The sequence below is a fragment of the Pelmatolapia mariae genome, linkage group LG5 (genome assembly GCF_036321145.2).
Source record: "Pelmatolapia mariae isolate MD_Pm_ZW linkage group LG5, Pm_UMD_F_2, whole genome shotgun sequence".
Classification (NCBI taxonomy): domain Eukaryota; kingdom Metazoa; phylum Chordata; class Actinopteri; order Cichliformes; family Cichlidae; genus Pelmatolapia; species Pelmatolapia mariae.
Window position 1 is genome coordinate 33,903,960 of NC_086231.1, and position 27,089 is coordinate 33,931,048.

General features: G+C 39.6%; 1 protein-coding gene across 5 annotated transcripts in view; it reads left to right on the forward strand.

Annotated features, from left to right (window-relative positions):
• The window catches only part of epha8 (eph receptor A8), a 134,693-nt gene that overhangs the window by 100,784 nt on the left and 6,820 nt on the right, over positions 1–27,089 (forward strand). For 2 of the 5 annotated variants that reach the window (XM_063474846.1, XM_063474850.1), the window contains 10 exons: positions 1,372–1,496; positions 5,188–5,350; positions 12,142–12,274; positions 14,534–14,601; positions 14,921–15,046; positions 15,631–15,816; positions 19,136–19,197; positions 20,941–21,168; positions 25,820–25,969; positions 26,079–26,269. In XM_063474846.1, coding sequence (XP_063330916.1) covers positions 1,372–1,496; positions 5,188–5,350; positions 12,142–12,274; positions 14,534–14,601; positions 14,921–15,046; positions 15,631–15,816; positions 19,136–19,197; positions 20,941–21,168; positions 25,820–25,969; positions 26,079–26,269 — 1,432 coding nt within the window. The remainder of the gene's footprint in view (positions 1–1,371; positions 1,497–5,187; positions 5,351–12,141; positions 12,275–14,533; positions 14,602–14,920; positions 15,047–15,630; positions 15,817–19,135; positions 19,198–20,940; positions 21,169–25,819; positions 25,970–26,078; positions 26,270–27,089) is intronic. The other 3 variants (XM_063474847.1, XM_063474848.1, XM_063474849.1) reach the window with 3 other exon arrangements.

The window sequence follows — 27,089 nt, forward strand, 5'->3', positions numbered from 1 at the left end:
TATTAAAGTGATCCCCGTGAGCCAAAAGCACAGGCGTCAGACAATTATGTCTACTCTTGGATCTATGACATCACAGATGTGGTCATCTCAGGCCCATAGCTTTAGTAGACACAGAATCTCCACCCTCCTTACAAACCTCCTGCTCTGAGCCATTCAGAAATAAGTTGGCTTAAAGGGAGTGTGGTCTTAAATAATAAAATAAATAATCATAAATACAAAATCTGTACGTGTAACACATAAAGTAAATGGATGACAACGTCGTTACAGATCTAGAAAGGTGCACTGAAAGCAGGATTGTGACTGGTTTATATTGGTAGCATAAGATATGATTGCATCAGTGGTGCATGTTCATACATGCAAGTGCAATGCCCTGTGCACAAATCTAACCTGAAATAAGTCAGTGTGAAAACTATATAATAATCAGAAGCCAAAAGAAGAGAAATGTCATGAAAATGAAATGAAATAAAATGTTTAAATCTCAAGTTTAAAAGTCACCTGTGAGTTATTGGCGACTCACTTGCAGTCACATCATTCGGAGTTTGAATCCAGCCTTGGCCCTTTATCAGACATACTTTTCTCTCTTTGTGGTTCTTTTACTGTCAAATGTGCAGAAGTGCCAAAATAACAATATTTAAAAGGAATGTGCTGTCTCAGTGACATTTTGTGCTGATAATGAAAAACAGGTTGTGCAATGTGCACTTTGTTTCTGTAAGGACTAGTTGGAATAGCTGCTGCTGTCAGCAAACAGAACTCATGGCTAACTGTCTTCTATGCTCCACGCTGACGTCATAAACAGAACTTAAGTTCACCAGTTTCCAAAAACTGATTGTGACTGACTCACTGACTAACCTGAGTTTCCAAAAGGGCGTCTGGTACAAATGACAGGAGGTGAAAAGCAGTGTTTGTGGATGTAAAATTAGGTTTTGTTCTTTTTAATACATCCGTAATACAACTTTGAATTAATTTTAAGACCAAATGTGAGTACAGCACACAAATAAAAAGCCAAGTTAATACACTGATAACATTACAATATTTTTGTGCAACAGAATTACATTTAATCTAGGTTTAAAGTAAGACTTCATCAAGAAATCTTTTAATCTTTGTTAATTACACCTTGCCTTGGGTAACAATTAGAACCTCTATCTTATTAGCAGTTAAAAATCTAGAAACTCTAGAAATAAAGTTGGATGCCATCAGCGAGTAAGTTGCAGTTTATGTTAAAGCTAACAGCAGGTGAAAAAACAAACAAAACAAAAAGCCTGTCAGAGTAGGCCTTTACTTACTTCACAGTAACCTCATCTCCTTACGCTCTGTAACCATGGAAAAACATCTAGAGTTGACAAAACCATGTCTTCCCTGTTTCTTGTGCAGCCCCCTCTGAAGTGTTAGCGATCCGGCAGGAGAACACCAGTCAGAACAGCGTGACTCTGCTGTGGCACGAACCCGATCAGCCCAACGGAGTTATCCTCGAGTACGACATCAAATATTATGAGAAGGTACGCCAGTTGCTACATCTGTACCACTCAAGCCTTAAAGACAGTTCTGTAGTCACTTGTTTGAGGCTGATGCCAACCTATTGTGCTTATTTTCCAAAAAGAACTTACGTGAAACTCTTCAGGCATCTCATGAGAGGAAAAACTGTACCTGTAAACACATTGTCTTCAAAGGGCCTCAACTAAGTTGAGGCACAATATTGTGAAAACAGAGGAGTGATGGTTGGACAGACTCAGGATAACTTAATACAAGAAAAAGACCCTGCTGGCAGCTGAGCTACTTGAAAGGAAATGGGGGTTTTGAGAGAATGAGAGCAAGAAAGAGAATGAGACGGTGTAGTTTCCAACTTAGCGAAAGGGACAGTGACAGCGAGCGGCTTGGCGGGCGTGACCTGTCGATAAGCTAATTGCCCCAAGTGTTTGCCTGAATGTGCATGTATGTGCGTTTGGGTGAGTATGTGTGGTTTTCTGTGTGTGTGTGTGTGTGTGTGTGTGGTTTGATAGAAATCAGCTAATTGCAGAGGGAGCAGCCTGGGAGCCGGCGGTCTCATAGCCAAACAAGCAGGATGGTGTGGGGAGTTCTGAAGGATTAGCTCGTCTCTTGCGCTGCTGTCTTAATCTGGCCTCGCTCAGGGGTGAGACGCCTGTGGGGGATTTTCAAGTGGACAAGTCAGCAATGTGCTTTCTTAAGGTTTTTTAGTACTGTACTGAACAACAGTGAGTCACAGCGAGGACGGTGGCTGCTGCAGCTGACGATGATGAAAACAAAAGAGAGCCAACACTTTATAATTTGGCTGTTATCCATTGGGACACCCAAATGATTCAGCTGCTCTACTGTTTCCATGCACCTTGTAACTCTATATATTGTTTTGTTGAGTGTTTTTCCACCACACATTTAAAATATGTCTAAATTATTGATAATGATATGATAATGATGAACATGATCAAGACTTCAAAATAGGAATATGATAAACTGCACATCCCCTTTTTGATGAATATGTACATGTAAACAGCTGAATTTTGTAACACAGATAGGTATGCATAATAATATTGACAATTCACTTTTAACTAAAAGATGCATCACAAATGAATCTAATATCAAAAAAGAAACAAGAAAATAGGACAAACACGATTCAGGGTACATGTCATTTTTCTGACTGACAGAAGCAGATGAAAAGATTTTCTGAGGCATTTACATGGCAATAAAGTCTAACTGACAGAGCAGGTTATATTCATTTCCCGTGTTCAGCATTGGCTCTAATGAGTCTACTAGTTAAAGAAGACTGTAAGAAATAAAGTGAGTGTTGTGATAGCTATATGTGGATGGTAGATTCAGTGTGATCTTCCATTTTTTTTCAGTCGTCTTTAAAGGCGCTTACAGGATAAATCTGGGCTGCAGTTTCCTTATTGTCACCAAATCCTATAATTCTGCCTCATAATCCATTACATCTTTTCTACAGTGTCTGCAAACCTCAGGTCCAGGTCCTCTGCTTCATACCGAAGAGATTCATCATAAGAAATGGGCCTCAATAATAAAGTGTCATTTCCAAAAAAAGCTCAGTTATTTTTTTAAACAATGGTGGCACTGTAGCTTTGATTAAATATTACTCAAACAGGTGGAAATGCTGCATTTTGTTGAGGTCTATTGTCAGCCATGGATCAATACACATTTGGCGCTCTGGTGGGTTTTCATGGAAGAATAATAGTGCATTTGGAAAGGAGTCCAAATAAACTATAGTGTTTATGCATTCATGTGATAAATGTAGTTTAAATTGTTGGTTTGAAGAATATCATCTGCCTGTTGTTTAAGTTTGTTTTTGTTAAAAATGGAATACGCAGTAAAAAGATTTTTAATTGCCTACAAAACACAGATGAGGATGCAATATAAAAAGAAAAAGAATGAGAAAAAGTTGGGTTGCTAAGCAGCTTGCAGCTGTGTAGCAGCTGTGGGCATGATAAAGCATCTTAAATAATGTGTGCTGTATGAGATTTACCAATTGTATGTGTACAGCACGGTAAGTTTACTTGTATGGCACTATTCACACTGAACTAAGTGTTTTATAGAGGCATAGAAAGAATAAATAGCATTTCTGTTACCCCAACCGGTCGCAGCAGATGGCCGCCCCTCCCTGAGCCTGGTTCTGCCGGAGGTTTCTTCCTGTTAAAAGGGAGTTTTTCCTTCCCACTGTCGCCAAAGTGCTTGCTCATAGGGGGTCATATGATATGATTGTTGGGTTTTTCTCTGTATTTATTATTGTGCGATCTACTGTACAATATAAAGCGCCTTGAGGCGACTTTTGTTGTGATTTGGCGCTGTATAAATAAATTGAATTGAATTGAATTGAATTGAACTGTTAGAGAGCTACTGGGATTACAGCTGATTTCGGTTATTTATCTATCAGAGATGATGATGAACACTGATGATGGATCAGCCCACCAATTTGGCTGAATCAGTGGTTAGCATTTCCTTCATCTTTTTGTTTGCATCCATTATTCTTGGCTTGTTTGCATCTAGTGTGTGCATGAAGTGTGTAAGCAGAACAGCCTGCAAGACTGTACGTTTGACTGTGTGTTTTTATATTGGGACATATATATTTGTCTTTACTGTGTGGTTTTATCCAAACTGAAAATCTGTGTGCTTTTAAAAGTGCTTTATTATTTGTAGAAAGGTTGTATATAAAATGTAAATAAGAACAGAATCCAATGACTTGCAACTCTCATGGCATATCATGAAACGAAAACTATGACTAAGAAGACCTGGGACCCAGGACTGTTGTCTAGATCAGACAAGAATGGGACAGCATCCTCTCCCAAAAATCCAGCAACGGGATGCAGCACAGTAAAGTACAGACTGTTATTAAAAGAAGAGACACTGGTAAACATGGCCTCATCCCAGCTTAATTGTGTTGCCTTCATCTAATTTAAACAAGCTTAAAATTGCAATTTTTCTAACTTAGAATTTGGGATGTTTTCTGTGTTCTATTATAAAGAAAATGCGGGTTTATGTAAATCATTACATTGTGCTTTTGTTTACATTTTAGACAGTCTCTCAGCTTTTGGGGGTTATGTCATTATTCTTTTAAAAAAACACACATTTTGAATGAATTGTGGGATTTTGTACCACTGCTTTAGAATTCACTGTTGCTGTAAAGCAGTCTTGTTCATTAATAAGAAATAAAGCCACTCATGTCATTGTGTGTTAAAGTAAATATTTTAGTTTTATGTCAGTACATTTGTTGGATTTAGTCAATTTTTGTGTCTCATTGTTATGTTTTTTGCAGGTGGTCCTGGATGCAGTAATATTTGCATCGAGGTTTGTCAAGAAAGAGACTTTAATTTGCAGCTTTGTGTTTTCCACTTGATTTTTTTTCCCCCAGTCTGCTAATATTTTAATTTTTATTCACTTTTCGTTTTGGTATTCGGTCACAGGCTTAGTCACAAAAACAGCCTAGCTCAGTGTAGACCCTAAAGGTTTCTTGCTTAGATTTGGGCTTGCTGTTGTTACAGTTTAATGCATCGCGCACTGATGCCAAATAACAACTTGAATGTAACTTGTTTAGCAAAGCAACATTACTCCACACCTCGAGAATAACAGCCAACTGATTTAATTCATTTCTGAAACTATTGTTCACAGTTTGGAAGTCACACCAATCTTCACAACCCTAATCTTTAGATGTATTTGTCATTCTTGCAGGATAATGAAGAGCACAGTTACTCCACTCTGAAGTCCAAGAACACCAGCGCCCGAGTGTCAGGGCTGAAGCCAGGTACCAAGTATATCTTCCAGGTCCGAGCCAGAACCTCAGCAGGCTGCGGACGCTTCAGCCAGAACATAGAGATCCAGACTGGGAAAGCAGGTGTGTGTATGTGCGTGTACACTGGTGTGCGAGGAGAAAAGAAGAAGAGAAAACGCTGTATCGCTAAATTGTTTGGTAAAATCTCCTGCCCTCCATGAGTCACTAGAAACCCTTGATAGACTGGAAAAAAGTCCAGTAACAACAGTTAAAAGACTATCACCTCAAAGTCAAGCCAAACAGCACAGCATGGTCCTAGGCTGAAGAGGTTTGGGTGATAACTGCCCCAGTCCACCCCTCTGTTCCATTGATCTGTGCTTTGTTAGAGGGTCACCCCTGTCAGCAAAGCTGCAGCCTACCCAGGCTTCAAACAGCTAAACACAGTGCTGCTGTGGGGTAGAAGTTTCATGTCTTTCACCTGAAGTAAGAACAACACAGACTGTTACAGAAAACTTCTATTCGAATATTTTTCTTTCCTAATAAGGGATTTGGCAGATAATGTCCTGAGCAGGCGCTAGGTCTGCAAAGCTCAACCACCTGCCTAGATGGAGTCCCAGTGCTGTTTCACTGACTAATAGCCTCCTTTCGGAGGCTGTTCACTGGACCAAACTCTCGCTGACTGAACAAGAGGGCTGTACACATTCTATGAGCCTCCATGCTGAGTAATCAATAAGTCCTAAGTTTTATGATAAACAGACAACAGTTGCCTTTTTCCAGAGCTGTGTGTTTTGCCAACTGCAAACTATGCAAATTCTAAGAACTGAGTTGTGCGCAAGCCTGTGACGCTTAACATGAAGACTAGATGGCTTAGTCAGTGCACCACTTTAGTCCACGCTGGGTGGATTCTAATGAACAATGGACATGTGTACGGTTCCCAGAGGACAAATATAGAATAACTTTTATTTTGCTGATACCTAACTTTCATGTCCAAAGGTCTTTAGCTGTTTTTACACATGCACTGCAGCCCTGGGCTTTCCTTTTGCGTGCTTGCATAGGCAACAGTCGAGTTCATGTGTGACAACTGTTTTTGACAGTTATAAAATGGATTGGTTAAATTTGGTCACTTAAAATAAAATATTAAGGCTTTGATGATCCAACCTGTATTTAGTTCCAACATCAGGTCAAAATTTTAATCTAGTAAATTATCTTTTGGCAGAATTCTGTATTGTTCTCTATATATTGTGATGGTTTGCAGTGGGACCAGTTTGAGGACCATTTGGCACCATCCTGTCTTTTCAGGATTCAGCTTTTTTTAACATCTAGTTCATGTCAGTGTTTAGTAGTGGAGGTTATTTTGCCCTCATCAGTTGGCAGTGGCTGGGTAGTCATACAGGCTGTGACATTGGCTCAGACTGTTAAATCTAACATCTATGTGTCAATCCAAGAATTATGTTTTTTTTAAGGTTTGCCATTTCTGTTAACTGACTTTCAACAGCCCAGTGGGTCCATTTCATCCACATGTCTTGCCATTTCGTTTGCAATCAATTCTGAATCTGGCGCAGGATGATGACATCTCTATTCTTAATCCTGACAAGTACAAGACTCTGATTTCATCAGCTGTTTCTGAAACAGAGAAAACAACTACCACTAGCCACGCAAAGATGTGGGTGAACATTAGGTCAGCTGTCAATATCACATAATTACAGAAAATTGCCAATAATTTTCTCACACAAAGCTGTAATTAATTCTACCATCATCAACATTTTCAAGCAGACCTTTTGGAGAAAAGGCGAAATTAGTTTCAAACTCATACTGGAAACCTTCCACTGTCACTTTGAATTTACATGATATATACTTACCTACTTTGAAGATATACAGTGGCTTGCAAAAGTATTCGGCCCCCTTGAACTTTCCCACATTTTGTCACATTACAGCCACAAACATGAATCAATTTTATTGGAATTCCACGTGAAAGACCAATACAAAGTGGTGTACACTTGAGAAGTGGAACGAAAATCAGACATGATTCCAAACATTTTTTACAAATAAATTACTGCAAAGTGGGGTGTGTGTAATTATTCAGCCCCCTTTGGTCTGAGTGCAGTCAGTTGCCCATAGACATTGCCTGATGAGTGCTAATGACTAAATAGAGTGTACCTGTGTGTAATCTAATGTCAGTACAAATACAGCTGCTCTGTGACGGCCTCAGAGGTTGTCTAAGAGAATATTGGGAGCAACAACACCATGAAGTCCAAAGAACACACCAGACAGGTCAGGGATAAAGTTATTGAGAAATTTAAAGCAGGCTTAGGCTACAAAAAGATTTCCCAAGCCTTCAACATCCCACGGAGCACTGTTCAAGCGATCATTCAGAAATGGAAGGAGTATGGCACAACTGTAAACCTACCAAGACAAGGCCGTCCACCTAAACTCACAGGCCGAACAAGGAGAGCGCTGATCAGAAATGCAGCCAAGAGGCCCATGGTGACTCTGGACGAGCTGCAGAGATCTACAGCTCAGGTGGGGGAATCTGTCCATAGGACAACTATTAGTCGTGCACTGCACAAAGTTGGCCTTTATGGAAGAGTGGCAAGAAGAAAGCCATTGTTAAAAGAAAACCATAAGAAGTCCCGTTTGCAGTTTGCCACAAGCCATGTGGGGGACACAGCAAACATGTGGAAGAAGGTGCTCTGGTCAGATGAGACCAAAATGGAACTTTTTCGCCAAAATGCAAAACGCTATGTGTGGCAGAAAACTAACACTGCACATCACTCTGAACACACCATCCCCACTGTCAAATATGGTGGTGGCAGCATCATGCTCTGGGGGTGCTTCTCTTCAGCAGGGACAGGGAAGCTGGTCAGAGTTGATGGGAAGATGGATGGAGCCAAATACAGGGCAATCTTGGAAGAAAACCTCTTGGGGTCTGCAAAAGACTTGAGACTGGGGCGGAGGTTCACCTTCCAGCAGGACAACGACCCTAAACATAAAGCCAGGACAACAATGGAATGGTTTAAAACAAAACATATCCATGTGTTAGAATGGCCCAGTCAAAGTCCAGATCTAAATCCAATCGAGAATCTGTGGCAAGATCTGAAAACTGCTGTTCACAAACTCTGACATCTAATCTGACTGAGCTGGAGCTGTTTTGCAAAGAAGAATGGGCAAGGATTTCAGTCTGTAGATGTGCAAAGCTGGTAGAGACATACCCTAAAAGACTGGCAGCTGGAATTGCAGCAAAAGGTGGTTCTACAAAGTATTGACTCAGGGGGCTGAATAATTACGCACACCCCACTTTTCAGTTATTTATTTGTAAAAAATGTTTGGAATCATGTATGATTTTTGTTCCACTTTGTATTGGTCTTTCACGTGGAATTCCAATAAAATTGATTTATGTTTGTGGCTGTAATGTGACAAAATGTGGAAAAGTTCAAGGGGGCCGAATACTTTTGCAAGCCACTGTACAGAATGGACAGAGTGAGCATGTTTTGCTATTACTTTGTACACACTAAAAATTAATAATGTGAAAAAATGTACATGATGCAATAACGTCTTTCATGGTAAGTCATAGTAATGGTAAAAGAAAGTACACCATTTCTGCTTCCATAGGAATTCCGATTGAAAGTAGAACCCAAGTGCTGCTAATAAAATGCACTTGCTGAACTTGATTATCTGCAAGCGTGAGCATCTCTATAGAGGCCGAACTTTTAGCAGTTTATTGGTTTTGGAGCATTTGTTAACTTAGTGTCAAGGAGAAAAGACATCATCAGCAATTATTGCTGCGCAGTTGCCTTGGAAGGGTTATAAGACAAAACTAGCAAACAATACACACACACACACACACACATATACATAAAAAAAATCCCCTCTCGCCCCTGCTGGCGGTCTATCCTTCAAGCTTGGATCCTCTACCAGAGGCCTGGGAGCTCGAGGGTCCTGTGCAGTACCTTAGCTGTTCCTAGGACTGCGCTCTTCTGGACAGAGATCTCCGATGTTGCTCCTGGGATCTGCTGGAGCCGCTCCCCTAGCTTGGGGGTCACTGCACCGAGTTCTCCAATTACCACAGGGACTACTGTTAACGTCACCCTCCACATCTTCTAGAGTTCTTCTCTAAGCCCTTGGTATTTCTCGAGCTTCTCGTGTTCCTTTTCCTGATTTGCTATCACTCAGTATAGGTCGGCTATCACTACAGCCATCCTCCTCTGCTTGTCCACCACCACTCTGTCCTGTTGGTTAGCCATCATCAGTTTGTCTGTCTGTATCTGGAAGTCCCACAGGATCATAGCTCATTCATTCTGAAACACCCTAGGGGACATGTCCCATTTTACCTCAGGGGCATTTTGAAACATCTGCACCTGGGATCTTCCTGGTGCGGTAAATCCCAGACTCTATCAATGTTGTGCTGAGAGGTTGTTTCTGTGCTGCCATAATTAATGCCTCTCTGCTGTCTTTCAGTCCAGCTTTGATAGGATTTCTGTATGTCAGTCACTTCGTCTATCTGCCAGTGCTACATACCATGCAGGGGCCTGTCCTTCAATGATGGTTCTTCTGCTTGATCTTTTTCTTTCTTGGGTTTCTGCTGCCTAAGGCATTGACTATGCACACAGTCAGTTGTGGCCATCTTCCTGATGCACTCATGTTTCTTTGTTGTCTCATCCTGTATAGTGGTTCTGATACTCACTAGTCCTTGGCCTCCCTCCTTTCGCTTAGCATGCAGTCTCAAGGTGCTGGATTTCGGTTATAACCTTCCATGCATGGTGAGGAGCTTCCTTGTCTTGATGTCAGTGGCTTTGTGTCTCCCTTCTATATTTTATATTCTCATTGCTATAAGATTGATTGCCCGGATCTTGTTGCCCATACCTGAGGACTCCCAAGCAAAGACTCACAGCCTTGGAAAGCTGCTTGAAGAGGTATACCAGAGAAATAGAAGGCAGGAGAATAAACCAGCTGTTCTCCACAGAATTTACATAGCCTGCACCTGGGGTCTTGCCTGGTGTGATAGACCCCAGCCTCCATGGATCTTGTGCTCAGAGCTTGTTCCTGTGCTACCATGTGCCTCTGTGCTGTCTTTCAGTCCAGTTTTGTCCAACCACTGGTAGGATTTCTGGATGTCGATCATTTCCTCTATCTGCTGGGGCTAATACCATGCTCAAAACACTCATGTTTTGAGCCATGTACCTGTTCATCTTAGTACAAAAAGAATTGGCAGGAATATCAGGACTATCAAAGGAGTAAAACACCAGCTACTGGTAGACAGAGCAGTCGCCTAAGACTGCAAGACCTGCCTGTGATCAGGTATCCTGCTGGGATAATAAGCTGGCCAAAGGAGGAGACAAAAGCCACTAACATCAAGAAAAGTAAGTGCCTAACCATGCATGCAGGGTTTCGGCCGAAATCCACCACCCTGAGATTGCACGCTAAGCAGAAGGAAGAAGGCTGGGAACTAATGAGTGTCAGAACCACTGTCCTGAATAAGACATAGAACATCCAGGAGTACATCAGGAAGATGGCCCCAAACGACCGCATGCTCAGTGAATACTTCAGGCAGCAGAAGCCTGAGAAAGCGGAGCAAGAGGAGAAACCATAATGAAAGGACAGGCCCTTGCATGGTATGTGCCCCAGCAGATAGAGGAAATGATTGACATCCAGAAATCCTACCAGTGGTTGGACAAAACTGAACTGAAAGACAGCACAGAGGCACTAATCATGGTAGCACAGGAACAAGCACTGAGCACAAGATCCATAGAGGCTGGGGTCTATCACACTAGGCAAGACCCCAGGTGCAGGCTGTGTAAAGATGCCCCTGAGACAATCCAGCACATAACAGTAGGGTGCAAGATGCTAGCAGGCAGGGCATACATGGAATGCCATCAGCACGTGGCCGGCATAGTATACAGAAAAATCTGTGCTGAGTATGGCCTGGAAGGCTTGGAAGTCCAAAATGGGAGCTGCCCCCTAGGGTGGTTGAGAATGACTGTTCTGTTTGATTTCCAGATATAGACTGACAAACTGGTGATGGTTAACCAACCAGATATAGTAGTGGTGGACAAGCAAAGTGATAGACGTAGCGATACCAAACGACAGCAGCATCACGAAGAAGGAACATGGGAAGCTGGAGAAGTACCAAGGGCTCAGAGAAGAGCTCAAGAAGATGTGGAGGGTGAAGATAACATTGGTCCCAGTGGTAATCGGAGCACTTGATGCAGTGACTCTGAAGCTAGGCGATGGGCTCCAGCAGATCCAAGGAAAAACATCCAAGATCTCTGTCCAGAAGACATCAGTCCTAGGGACAGCGAAGATACTATGCAAGACCCACAAGCTCAATTATATATATTATGAGAGATCACAAAAACCACATTGTGTCACAGGGATCTTCACACCTTGGATATTTGCTTTTGTTGGCCTGGAGACTATATTGTTCACTAGACTCAAATTTTGATCTTATTGGTTTCAATATTTCTTTTCACTCTATAAAACCTCTGTCTTTCTTGTTCCCGCATTCACTGCTACTAAGCTCATCTGATAGTTGGTGCACACTTCTAACACTTACTGTGTACTTCAGTGTTCACTGAACCAAAACGTTTAGTTTTATTATGCAGATCAACTCAGACATCTATGTATCTATGTATGACAGTGTACTTAAAGATATAGATGTAATGTTTTATGACAACATTCGGTCTTTCTGGGTATTTGACCACATTAGCTGGATATTTCCTACCTAATGTGATGGACAAACAGGAGGTGATTATAAAATGGCGAGGCTATTTAATGAAGCTCCAAATTTCTGTTTATCTTGTTTAACCAATGACACTCTACCTGCCACCTGTGTTTGCCAGTATCTGTGTTTGTGTAAACTGTGAGCATTTGTGGCAGCGTTCCCTCAGCTAACACACTGTGTTTGTGTGTCTCTGCAGTTCCTTTGCGTTACAACACCATGACCATCATCTGGATCTGCATGGCCCTGGTGTCTGGTCTGGTCACCTTTCTGGCCATCATCATCTGCAGGAAACGGCAAGGCTACACTTTACCACACTACCCATCTCTGCTGTGTGTGGAACACTTTCTTACACTACTCTTACGACCATGCCTCTATGTGTAGTTTCTTTTGATCAAATCTCCCGTGTGCACTGTATTTCTCTCAGCTGTTGCCACCTAAAAATGTGGGAAAGGATCTTGTTTAAACCTGTGTTTGAGAAGTACCATTAGTACCTCTTAGTACCCCTTATGACATTAAAATGTTTGTAATGCTGGATGCACAAGTAGTCTGCATGCTATATTTTCAAGCTTAAGTATAATGTGTAAAGGAGATTTTTGAAAGCTAATATTCCTTAGCCCTTGCTGTCTTATTTAGCTAATTTCCTAACTTGTAATTTCCACCTCATAGTGGTTTTAATTATGTTGATTCATGTCCAGTAGCTTGCAAGCCAAATATTCATACTTATCCCACCCCCCTACCCCTCCCTTTTGATGTCTTGTAGTTACATCTCTGTAGAACTGTACCAAATAATTAATTTCATTGCCCTTAATTAATTTACACTTCAGTGCATATTAGGTTTTTCATTGCCAATAGAAAAAGTGGGAAAAAATATAATGAGTTAGAGGACTCCAGACAAGATCCTGCTGTCGTGACTGGAGAGTTTTTGGCATATGCCACTGAGACAAAAGAAAAAGAAAAAAGGAGAGTTGGTATTTGAGTTTAGGGGGATGGCCACTTTACTCATGAAAATATTTAACTACATGGCAATAAACCACAAGGGAAAGGTTTAGTTTTTACAAAGAAAGTAAACTGCATTAAACAGCTTTGCAAAATGAGCACTCTATATACTGATTAAAAATTTTAATGCAATATATATCTAAGAAAATAAAACAAAGTAGCCTAGCTAATGCTAGCAGTCATGCTAATGCTAGCATGCATCTCATTTGTCACTCATCTCACTTTTTTAGCTGATGGTCAGTATTTAGTGGACATACCAGGCTCTAGATCTCTAGACCTACATATTTACCACCTGCTTTTTTTCTAATGACCTGCAGGGGGTGAGTCCTGCAGTTGCAAAAACACTTTTTTAGAGTAATTTGAGGTGAAATTCCCTCTTGTTCTGTGATACTTTCCTGGTGACTTTATGGGTTCAGTCACTAGTTTGAGGGCATATTGAACACAACATCTTGTAAATTATGGTCCAAATTAGAGTCAGAAATGACCAAGATTTACTTATAACATGGGTGCAGTGCCCCTCAGTTTTACAGTCTGATCGATCATCCTGTTTTAAAACACCAAGGTGATGACAGGGAAACCTCTCAGCTCAAGGCTCTAAAACAGAACTTCACTAACATTTGGTATATGTATACCATGTACCTAAGTATACATGTAGGTTGGTAAATGGGTACCAATGGTAAAATCCATCTTATATATACAGTCTATGCTAATAAGCACCATAATCACTTTGTTGCACTCTGGGTAGGTTGTCAGTCACTGATTTATTATACATCTTTATCAAAATAGTAAACTAGGATATTTTTACATGTAAGCTAAAAACCAGCAGGAAATGAAATACCCTGCAGTGCATCAGTGTAGACGTAACATCAAAAAACACATGCCCTAAAGCTACAGGTGGCAACATTTGAATGTGTATGAGTGAAAAAGTCATTTTCCTTTTCGCTCTTAAATGTACTCCTGGGATGTCTTTGCTTTGCCTTGTCAATATGAATATTGATTCTAATAATATTGAGTTTTAATTATGTGGACATGCCCATAGAAAAAGGTTTGCTATTATAAAAATGATACCTCACCTCGCCAAACTAACAGAAAGGAATTTTGCTCTTTAGGACATACCCTTTAACCTTTTATCATTCTCCAATTCACCAACAACCAGTCTAGAGTTAGGGGTAGGGTAACTGGAATCCCTGTGTGGAAAAGCTTTTAACAGAAAACATGCCAAAATGATATATATATAATGTATGAGACTATAAGAAAAGTCCCCTTCTTTCTACATTACATTTTATTCTGCAACAAAAAACACCTAGACCACCTCAACCAGTCTACCCCTTGACTGGTTGCCAGTAACACTGTAAAATCTAACTGCTTGTTGTTAATAAATGACTAAGTGTCAGTAAGTGATGAATAGCTTTGTTAAACTTAATAATTAATTATGAGCAAATATTGATTTATTAATTTTCAACTATACTTAGAGTTTGAAAGTGTTTTCCACTATTGTCCTGTATTCATCCCTCTGTATGTTTATATGTATGGGCATGTGTGTGTGTTTTTGTGGCCGTGCGTGTGTGTGTGTATGTGTGTGCTTTGTATAGACACTGTGGCTATAGCAAAGCCTTCCAGGACTCCGACGAGGAGAAGATGCATTACCAGAATGGTCACGGTATGTTTGGCCCATTTCTCAATTATTACTAATAATAGATTAGATGGCATTCTTTGACAAAGTCGCATTTTCATCCCTGTTTAATAAAGTTCATCCTCAGAGCAAACAATTTTCATCAGGCTCTGAGTGATTACAGGAGAATACACTCCTTGGCCCCTGCATGCTGTGTGTTCTTCCACTCCCTCTGTCTGCTCTTTTTTCCATGTCATTTCTCTCCTCTTTCATCAGGTTTTCCCTGCACACACCGGTGACGGGGCTCAGATGCGATGTTGCTCTCATTCTCCAATATGTGACCAAATGCTAATGTTGTTTATCTTAGTGTCATTCCCCGATGCGAGGTTCTATATCGACCCACACACGTATGAGGACCCCTGCCAGGCGGTCCACGAGTTTGCCAGAGAAATTGAAGCTTCCAGGATCAAAATAGAGAAAATCATTGGTTCAGGTAAAACCATGAACTTGTGTGTGCTCACACACACAGAAAACACACACACACACACACACACACATAGTGAGAATCATTGGCTATGCTAACTTAAAATCATTGGCCGGTGTAAAGGCTGTGGTGTGCAGCAGAGAGGAGGATAGCAAAGTGGAATCAGAGCGTTGCGTGGGGCTGTCAATCAAAGCTCCTCAGACAGGAAGAGAATACTAACACTGTGTCAGCCTCACAATTCACTGTGCTACATATGACTGCTGCAGCCAGAGAGACAAATAGAAATGTATGACACAGACGCATTCAAACAGTGCAACCACCAGTTTAAAGTTCTGTTGAGCTAAAGATAAGAATGGATGGCTAATTAGCTCATGGCAGCTTTTGCACATATATGTGAACAGATAGTTTGTAAGTGGGTTGTTTTCTCTTATCTACCCTGGCAAATTAAATGACATGTTCTCATTCACACAAATGGCTTAGGCGTGGGTGGAGGGTGCAGGGAAGCACAACGAATATTTACTATTGTGGAACAGATTTAAAGGCTGAATATGTTTGATGTGCTGCATTACTGTGTTCCTCTGCCATGTTTTCAGGGGAGTTTGGGGAGGTTTGCTACGGACGTATGAGGCTCCCGGGAAAACGAGACATCCCAGTGGCTCTAAAGACCCTGAAGGCAGGATACACAGAAAAGCAGAAGAGAGACTTCCTGGCCGAGGCTTCAATAATGGCCCAGTTCGACCACCCCAATGTCATCCGTTTAGAGGGGGTAGTAACCCACAGTACGCTCCATCAACTACAATATATCATTGTGAAAAAAATTGATCATTTTCAAAACTATTATCTTTCAGACACAGTTATAGCAAGACCTGTATTAATCCTGAACTGCTTATTCCACTATACTTGCAATTGTGGCACAGAAACTCTAGAGAGGGAGGCCTGCCTGAAATGCTTTGGCAGCACACTTGTCGTCAACATTATCAGCTATAGCATGCTAGCTGGGCTGGGGTACCCTTCCAGATGGGCAAACACTATTACAAAGGATGTGTTTACTCACTCGATTGCTTGATTTACAGTACTTCATTAAATCCCGATGCCCTATGCAGTTTCCTAGCTTGATGTACTCTTTAAAAAAAAAAGTAACTCCTCATTGTAGCTATGCAGACCACAACATGCATATTACTACTAAATGATGATAGTGTATAGTTAAACAAAGTTCAGTATTTTTGTTTTTCCCATTTTCATAGCTCACATTCCAAGTCCAACATTAACAGCTCTGTTTAAATCTTAATAGCGGAGCAGTCCTGGCACATCAGCACACAAGTGTAAAAGCAAACAACACAACTCTTTGGGGATTCAATGATTTTATTTTATTTTTTTTACTTTTTTGGCTAATTGGAAACAGAGGCAGAGCCAGACTTTTATCTGCTGAGGCTCTGGCCACGTATCGGACCAATCCAAATAACCAACGAAGAAAGCCTGGGAGCTACACATACTCACAGAACCAGGCTTGCAGCTAGCAACTAATATTTTGTCTAGCAAAACTCTTTAATGCAGAATTACTTCACAGTTGTAGTTTTGTCAGGCACATTCAAACAGTGCAAGCACCAGTTTGAATTCTAATTATCCAGTTAGATTTATCAAAAAATGAGAAAGTGACTGTTTGTGGTCTTCCAAATTAAGTATTAATATCAGCCTTACCACACCTCTAAAAACAGTTTGACGAGGCACTGCAGCTTCTCTGATCACGCATGTACATAAAGTCAATTTTGTCTATTGATAGTGTTAATAAAGTTTCCAGTGAAAAGCCAGTGTTACTACAGTACATCCAAATAGTATTCACTGTGCTTTAATTATTCCACATTTTGTTAAGTTACATCTCCACGATCTCCTCCATGATGTGGAGAAGCATACACCTGCTTATTTATAATGTCCCGTAGTTTACATTGTATGTCAGAGCATAAACCAAGCCATGAAGTCCAAGGAATTGTCTGTAGACCTCCAAGACAGGGTTGTATTGAGGTACAGATCTGGGGAAGGTACAGAAATAATTCTGCAGCATTGAAGTTCTCAGTGAGCACACTGGCCTCCATCATTCATAAATAGAAGAACCCTTTATGAATGATGACTCTTCCTAGGCTGGTTGGTTGGCCAATCTGAGCTTTCAGAGTAGAAGGGCCTTACTCAGGGAGGTTACCAAGAACCCACTGGTCAATCTGACAACCGTTTCTGCAATCATGTCTGTATGGTTGAGTGGCTGAACAGAAGCTACTATTCAGTTAAAAGCACATGACACTCCTCCTGGAGTTTACCAAAAAACACCAGAAGGACACTCAGACCATGAGAAACAAAATTCTCTGGTCTGATGAAACAAAGATTGAACTCTTTGGCCTGAATGCCAAGCATCATGTCTGGAGGAAACCAGACATTCATCACTTGGTCAATACCATCCCTACAGTGAAGCATGGTGGTGGCAGTATCATGATGTGAGGATGTTTTTGGGCAGCCAGAACTGTGGGACTACTAGGTTGAAGGAAAGATGAATGGAGAAATGTACAGAGACATCATTGATGATAACTTATTCCAGAGTGCTCTGGACCTCTGACCGGGGAGAAGGTTCATCTCCAACAGGATAATGACCCTGACCACATAGCCAACATAACAAAGGAGTGGCTTTGAAACCACTATAAGTATGATGTTACAAGCTTGGCACACTTATTTTTGCCAGTTTCTCACATTATTCTTTACAGAATCAGGTTGGATGGAGTGTGTTAGTGCACAGCCATTTTCAGATCCCTCCAGAGATCCCTCCAAAATAAACAGACGAACATACTGTGAAGCCGTTCAGAAAGCCTGGAGAACTATTGATCAAGACTACTAAGAAAGTCTAACTCCCTAAAGAAAATAAAGAAATGCGGGCATTTAAAGACTTTTGCACACAATTTATGATGTAGGCATCCCTTTTGTAACAGCATATACACTGCCAGGCCAAATGAAAAGTCTGTTTCATTGGATCACCTTTACTTTTAATGACAGAACACATTAATTGTAGCTTAGGTTTATGCAGTCTCAAAACATTTATTTCCATCCAGAGTTGCATTAACTGTGTGTCAAGATTTTCTATTGATGATGGGAAAATTGGAATACTGTATAAATTCTTCTCCAGCAAATCTCAAGTTTTCTAAATGGGGTTAAGGTCTGTGGAGTCTGTGGTGGCCAATTCATGTGTGATCATGTTGTCTCAGTGGGCTCAGAGTCCACTGAACCTTGGCAGAAGAACAAGATCAGTTATCTAGTAATAATGTCTGAAAGCGTAGAACTGGACTTATCAGACCACATGACCTTTTCTCAATCCAATCTTTTTGCTGCCTAGCAAATTGACGCCTTTTTTTTTAGTAACTTTACTTGTTAAGTGTTTTTGTTTAAGCTAAATAGTTACTTAGTCCCAGTTCCTGGAGTTCTCTTCATAATGTGCATGTGGACATACTCTTACTGAAACATAGCTTAGATTTATCTTTTTACAATTTGATTTCATCAAATGTTTCACTGATTTCCAATCAGGACCATTTGATATTTTTCAATACTGTACAATGTACAATGTGCAGCTTTGAAATACTAAAAGAACATTCCTAGATGATCACAGACTCAACATCTCTCTTTTGCGTATTTTCCAAGTTGTATATATAACTGTCAGCAAGTTTTCACAATTTATTTGAACAAATTGCTACAGTAAGCAGCTACCAGTGAAGTGTCGCATTCAGACCTTCCTTGAGTCTAATTAAATTGTTGTCTAGTGTGGAAGCACTACAGACTCACAACTTAATTAGAATTAGTATGCAGTGTCGTTAAAACAAGAAACTCTTCCAAGAAACCACCTGCCTAGTTAGACACTGTGTCAGGCAAGAGAGAAGGACAAAATGTTATAGGTTTTTGAGTGATCAAATCCCTTTAAGAAAATAGAGGTAAACACATTAAATAATAGAAGTAAGACATTGCATTTGTTTTTATTCAGCACATGCATCACTTACTGTACAGTGTGTACACACAAATAAATAGTTGATATCCAAAAAAGATCATAAAGGTTTTGGTTTGTGTTTCCAGGCAAACCAGTGATGATCATCACAGAGTACATGGAGAATGGTTCTCTGGACTCCTTCCTCCGGGTTGGTATTTAAACTCTCAGTTAAAGAGCTCTATATTCCTTTTTCCTTTAATGTCGTCTCATTTCAACTGTTTTAGTGCACTTCTGACTGTTGATGAGTTGTTCAGCTAACAGTTTGTGTAATGTCTTCCTTCCTTTGATTTTCTCCTAATGCGTTAGTGGAGAGGTTTGTGCTACTCATTTTCAAATGCTAGCTGCATGTCCAAGAACTCAACCCACTGTAGCATCAGAAATAATATGGTAATTGACCAAACACAAAACTGCAATCATGTTCAGCAACTACTGAAATGTTCATGAAACTTTAAAGAAAAGTGTTGCCATTTGGCAACCATCTTGGTAATGCCTGGGACAGTTATTGTGAAGCTCCTATCTTGGATGGGGAAAGACCCATAACTGTCCTTTCAATGATCACTGGCACATAAAAAATGAGATCTGTTTTTTAAAATGCTACTGTTCATGCTAAGATAAATGTCTGGCTCCGTCTACATGAAACAAATTCCATTTTTAGTTTTTATATGCAGTAAACCAAGAAAATAAATCGTTATCACGAACCCTAACTACGTGCATACATCAATGCAGCATTACAATTGTCTTATATTTTACCCAGTTTCTGTTATTGACTTGGTCTTTTTGGGGCAAAAACTGGACACCATCTGCTCTGCTGTGAAATTTCACTATATATTTATGTTCAGGACTCACCGAGTGCCAAAACTCTGTTTTATAATGTCTCCAATAACACATAATGTGGTTGTGCAAATGGGTTTGTGCCCGGCTGTAAACTGCCCCTGGCACACACACACAGAAATGGAAAATTAAAATAAGGCTTTGCTTTTCATTTAATTTTGAAGCAACCTATTCATGAAGCTTTGATTCACAACTTTCATTAGTTTTCTGGTGTTTTGTCAATTTCACTATGTTTCCCCTGTTAACATTCGTCAGATGGCTAGTGAACCACCACAGGTAGGTTAGGAATAGATTTGTGTTTAGACACGTTGGATAAGCAGTTTCGAAAACTGCTCGTGTGGTCTTTCAGATCATCTCTCTCACACATTTTGGCCTCTCACCTCTGTGATAAGATTTCCATTTGAGTATGCCATATAGGGAAACACTACATACAGTGGGTTGGTATGAACCTAGCACTAACTTTACCAGTCATAACCAGTAACTGGTGAACTTTTAGCACTTTAAACTCACCTTAATTCTCACTAAAAACACTGAATCTTGTGCCCTTATTAACATCTTTGAAAAATAGCACTGACACCACAACAGAGTTTGAGATCAATCTGGTTGTTAAAATGGAAAAAAAAATTCTATCTTGTAGATGTTAGGCATTTTTTCTGTTGATGTTTGGTGTTTGCATGTTTCAGAGTACAGTGACATTACTTACAGTGTGATGGAGAGCTGTTGCAAGGAGTTGAGAATAGTGTAGAGGAAATATGAAAGTTTTCTTTAACATCATGTATAGGTTGGTTTAACATTGTATTACATTGACAATGTCAAACAGCTCCTGTATTTGCTCATATGATAATACAGCAGATTATTACTTAAAAGCAAATCCCTGTCATGTTTTATTCTCTTATCTTTACTCTTTGCTCTATCTTGATTAAAATCTCTTCTATTATCACTGCTTATCTTCTCAGCTGCTATGCCATCGCATTATTTTATTTTTTTGATCTAGCCTTAATACTCTACCTCCCTGCCACTCCCTTCCTGATCTTTCAGTTTTTTTTGTTCCTTCTTGTAGAGACACGATGGCCAGTTTACCATTATCCAGCTGGTTGGCTTGCTGCGTGGCATCGCAGCCGGCATGACCTACTTGTCTGACCTGGGCTACATCCACCGTGACCTGGCCGCGCGCAACGTCCTGGTCAACAGCAACCTGGTGTGTAAGGTGTCTGACTTTGGGCTATCCAGAGTACTCGAGGATGACCCAGACGCTGCATACACCACCAGTGTGAGTTTTCACATTGAGGCAAGCATTAATGCAGCGACACACACACACACACACATGCATGCGCGTGCGATATTGTCTCCTATTAACTTTGCTATAACAGACAAAATGACATATGATTTAAGATGAATGAATGACATAATAATTAAAATATTTGTATATTAACACACATAATGTAACATAATATTACTAATTACTAGGAATGATCTTTTTTAACAATAGAATATGTATTTAACTTAATAATGTTTATTTTACTTATAAGTGACAGTGAAAACTGGAGCAGTGGAGCATAGGCTAATGGAGATCATAGATCACGGTTCACTTTTCCTTCTTTTTAACTCAGTTGTAGTTGTCTCATTCTAAATGTAAAGGTTTAACAACATAAAGCTGTTCATATCTGCAGCTTATTAATACATTTTGTCCTGCCGTTATTTAAAAATGCTTCTGTTTTGCCTTATGGGAGAGTAGATCTTGCAGCTTTTAAAGAATGGGCCACACTAGCACCACACCAGAAGCTGGTATATCTTGATTCCCGCTGATTCCTTTGAGGCCCCAGTTTTGTGTAAGTGCCCAAATAAATTGATGGAGCGCCTTTAATTGTGTTGCTCAAGGCATCAACTTCAGTAAAATATAATCACATTCTGACCTTTAACTATCTAATGATAAATATCTATGCTACACTTTTATGAACACATCGAGCTTCTGAGATTATTATCACAGCATGTCTGTTCTCTCTCCACAACTGTAGCAAAATACATTATCCAACACATCTTAAACTATAATTGTTGTTTAAAACCAACACACACACACACACACACACACACACACACATATATATATATATATATATATATAGATATATAGATATATAGATATATATATATGCCACTACTGGTTTTCTCATCACTCTTGTAAATCAACCATTGCTAAAAATATGATCATGTTAATATTGCTTTGTTCTGAGCAGTAAAGTAATTCCTTTATGTATGGATCCTCTGATTGCTGTGTGTTTGACAAAGTACTCTTCATAGCGAGCAATTTGAACTTTATAGTTTAACATGATGCTTTAAATTTGTACTCAGTCAGCACAAACCACTGAATTTTGTTCTCTAAAAACGTATCTTGATTATATAAACATATCAGATAATTACAAGAACGAAAGTAGAACCACGACAAACAAAGGCTGGAGAATTAAAACACTTTTATTAGGCGGTACAAATGGAATTTGAGTCAACTGAAAGAGCTACTTTAAAGAATACTCTCATTTTAAACCAGTTTGAAAGAAATATATTGAGTGTTAACTAAAAAAAAAAGTAAAAGATTCCAATGCTTTCAGATCCAAATCTGCTTCAACCCATTTGTCTATTAGTCTGTAAAAGCACAGCAATCAGATTATAGAGACCAAGGTGATTATGTACAGCATCACCCAGTGTGAAGGAGAAACTGATTATGGATCGTGATATACGGACATTATGGCGTCACAATAACGCTTGATTGTAGCTGAAGATTAAAACATTACTGCTTGGAAATTGTGGAGGTATGAAGTTCTTCTATGGAGTCAAAGGTGGCAGCAAAGTAACTTTGAAGGAATTAAAACTACGGAAACTTTGGCCTGTTTTAAATGTTTAGCAGAACATCAAGTGTCTGTAATTGGCTATATTTGGTGAGTAACCTTCAGAGGCTTACAGTTACCCACAGGGAGTGTTTTGTTTGTTTAGGAAGTGATGTATCCATTTGTCAACTTAATTAAGTGCTAGTTTAATATCAAGTACAATGCAAGTAGTTCACTTACTTGCTAACACTTGCAAGTCTATTCTTGTCCTGAGAACATACACATACACATCGTTGCCCTTTAGTGTGTGCTGTTATTTTCTGCTTTCATTAACATTTGCTGTTAAACAGTGAGCAGGCATGTAGCTCATTTATGAATCTGTTTTACTTTAGTAGTAATTTTATTTAACTAGAGTTTCCTTCCATGGTTAAAATGTTGTGCTCTTTTTATGTTGCTAAATCTCTTTTATTGATGTCATTACTTTTCACTTTTGATATCTGACTAAGATCCTACAATACAGTTGAAGATTTTAAAATATCATGTATCATTTCAGATCAACCTTTAACTAGCTTTAATATTTAAATGCTGTCCTCCCATTAAAGTTTTAGCTATAGGTAGATAGATAGACACTTTTACTTAAAGGAAGTGTGTGTGTGCCTCTGTCTGTGTTTTCTTCCTATATTATACTGAAACCCTTAGCAGAATCCCTAATCACATCATCACTACTTTTTCCTTCAAAATGGTCACAAAAGCTGTTACTCATGACATGACAGCTAACTTTCATGTGTGTTTTAATATACATTATTGGTGCTCTAGGGCAGCAGTTCTCAATCCTTTTCTCAGACAAAGCCCCCAAAGCCTTGTCGGTTAAAAACCACCAGCTTATATAACCCTATAAGTCTAGTCTATTTTAACCACTTCCATCTGTTTCATTTTTTCCTGTAAACAGTTTTCAAATGATCATTATGTAGGACTGTTAATAATTTACCACAAGTTATTTAAATAAATCTGCTAAATAACTATTTTCAAAAATGTACCAATTACTACTGCAAGCCATTGAAACTATGTATCTATTGTTTTAGCTAACCATGATACTGATTTATCCTTTAATGACATATTTACCTACTTATCTATTAAATTGACTATATTTAAACAATTTATCCATTACTGAAAACTATTAAAAACATTCAGGCTAACTACTTCTAGCCACAATGTAACTACTACTGCAAGCTTTTCATATTACTTTTAGCTTATCGAGTTAACACCTTATTGATTAGTAAACTATTTATCCATTTATTTAATAACTGAAACTAAATTCTGGTGCTTTTTATCCATTCATTTAAGCTATTTAGTCAATTTATTGTAGCTGAGTAAGAGTCTCTGACTCCTAAATCTAAATTGTAAGCAGGTTCCACAGTAGAGGAGCCTGACAGCTGAAGGCTCTGCCTCCCATACTACTTCTGAAAACTTTAGGACCACAAGTAGGCCAGCAGTCTGAGACCTTGGAGCTCTGTTAGGATAATAAGGTACTATAATGTTTTTAAGGTATGATGGGGCCTAATTATTAAAGGTTTTGTATGCAAGGAGAAGGATTTTAAATTAAATTCTGAATTTAACTGTTACCCAAGGAAGAGAAGCTAATATGGGAGAAATTTGCCTGTTTTCTATCCCCAGATTATTTAGTAGATTTAGTACTCTCACTCTAGCATTCTGGATTAACTGAGGACTTTTCAGGGAGCTTTTAGAGTGACTGATAATAATGAATTACATAAATCCAGCCTAGTTTTTCAGCATCACTCTGAGACAGGAATTTCTCATTTTAGCTATACACATTTTTATTTAATGTGCATGCTGAAGGACATATCCTGATCAAAAATAACTCCAAGACTCCTCACAGAGTTACAGGAGCAATGTCATCTAAAATGGTTAGACACCATCTTTCTAAGAGTTTCAAGAGTACAATAAACTCAGTTTTGCCTGAATCTAGAAGTAAGAACTTACAGGTAATCGAGCCCTTTATGTCATTAAGGACTGCCTGTCCTTAATGGCATTAATTGATTTGTATATTCTGGCTTGATGAATGAATAAAGCTGTGTATCATCTGAATAGAATTGTTTTTTTTTTGTTTTTATTTTCAGCATGACAACGATACAAAACGTACTGCCAATGCAGTAAAAGTATACCTGAATAGAAAAAAATACAGTGTAACACTATCAGTCATGAATTGGCCTCAACCTCAACCTCAACATGATTGAAGCAGTAAGAGATCATCTTGACAGAGTTCAGATCTCAGGTCCAAAGAAGAGCCTTTGGAAGCACCTTCAAGAATCCCGGAAAACTATTCCTGAAGAGTATTTAAAGAAATTGCTAGAAAGGGTACCTAAACAAATTGAGGGTGTGAGGACGAGGAAAAGTGCATCATACCAAATATCGAATTTCAAGTTTGTTCGAAATGTAGAAACTCTGGCTGTGCTTTTATGTTTGCACATTTTTAAAATAGATTGCTGCAACTATTTTCCATTTTCCTAGCAAAATAAAAAGTGATGAAGGGTGGCACAAGACTTTTGCCCAATACTTAATTTAGAATTTATGTTTATCCATTACTGCGACTCATTAAATACTTCAAGCTACTTTTTACTGCCACTATAGCAATTTAATATGTAAGCTTTTTATGCATTTTATCTTTTACTTTTAGGCAACCAATTAAAATTAGTATTTAGCAATTTAGTATTATTAGACCATTTTAACTATTTACCCAACACGTTAAGCTATTTCAGCATTTCATTTGTTAGTTTACTCTGATCTATTTAGCCCACTTATTTAAGTATTTTTCTAAATTTATCCTAAAGAAGCTTATTTAGGATATCTATCTGTGTGTGTGTGTGTGTGTGTGTGTGTGTGTGTGTGTGTGTGTGTGTGTGTGTGTGTGTGTGTGTGTGTGTGTGTGCGTGCGTGTGCGTGTGTGTGTGCGCAATAGCAGGATGTGTTAGGGTTGGGACAGGACACAGGCTCTGTGGACACAATGGCAGTGAAACATTTAGCTCTGGATGTGACTTTCTTACATTTTTTTCTCCAAATCTCCTCTGTATCCTTGCTTGAATTTTTTTGTCTTCCTGGCAGGGTGGAAAAATCCCAATCCGGTGGACAGCTCCAGAGGCCATCGCATATAGGAAATTCTCCTCCTCCAGTGATGTGTGGAGTTATGGCGTGGTCATGTGGGAGGTGATGTCCTATGGAGAGCGACCATACTGGAATCTCACTAACAGAGATGTGAGTGGTGTTTGCTGATTTAAATACCATTTAGCGACCAGAGGTAATGTGATGTTTATTTTTATGCTACATATTGTGGCCTTATGCATATTCTGCTGGACATGTACAGGTGATCAAATCTGTTGAGGAGGGCTACAGGCTGCCTGCTCCTATGGGCTGTCCTGCTGCTCTACACACACTCATGCTGGATTGCTGGCAGAAGGATCGCAACGAGAGGCCCCGTTTTTGCCAGATAGTCACCGTTCTTGACAAGCTAATCCGCAACCCAGAGAACCTGAAGTCTATGGACACACTCTGCAGGTAGGTGGGCAACGGAATAAATCCATATTTGCAGTGGCACAACATGAGTGCATTATGTCACATGCCGAGGAGTCTTTTTGATTTAATTTGGCAAGACAGCTCGCCAAAATTTAATCAAATATTGGTTCATGTGATTAGCGGATTAAACTGCAAATCAAAGCAAGACACCACCTGCGAGGGCCTGAGAAGATGATCTCCGGGACAATATATGGTGACTGACTGTTAAGCTACTAAGTAACCATCCTGGTGTGGGAAGCAGAGTAAATCCAATCTCATCCCGCTGCTATCAAGCATGGGCGCGGTGGGATAAAGTTGCAGCCTAAAGTTTCCCTCAAAGTTGTCTGGCAGATGAAGCGAGCGGTCATGTTCGTTTTCCAATAAGCTCATCTCTGATAGACGCGCTGTGCATTAAGTAAAAGCCTCGCTGTGATATTGACATTGATCCATAGTGAATCTGGGAGCAGGTTTGAAAGGACACCCAGGCTAAAGCTAGACCTGTGTAAATTGCTCAGTTCAGATCTCAGGTCCTATGGAGTCAGTGGTGCATGACACTGTGAGGTGAGAGAAACAGTAGGAATAGTAAGAGGCAGAGAAGCAGGAGGAGTGTTAAGCATTTCTCCCTGTGTTAATCTACCCAAAGCAGCCATCCTGCAACCACGGTCACCACCTCTTCTCAATCATTTTAACTGCTATCGATTTCCTGTCTCACATACCCGTGCATTTCAAAAGCCCCTTTTCCCTCAGGATTCTCCCTCTTGCTCACTTTTTGACTCCTCTCCTTTTCAAGCTGCCTTCAACTAATCTTTTTGTCTTCCGATAC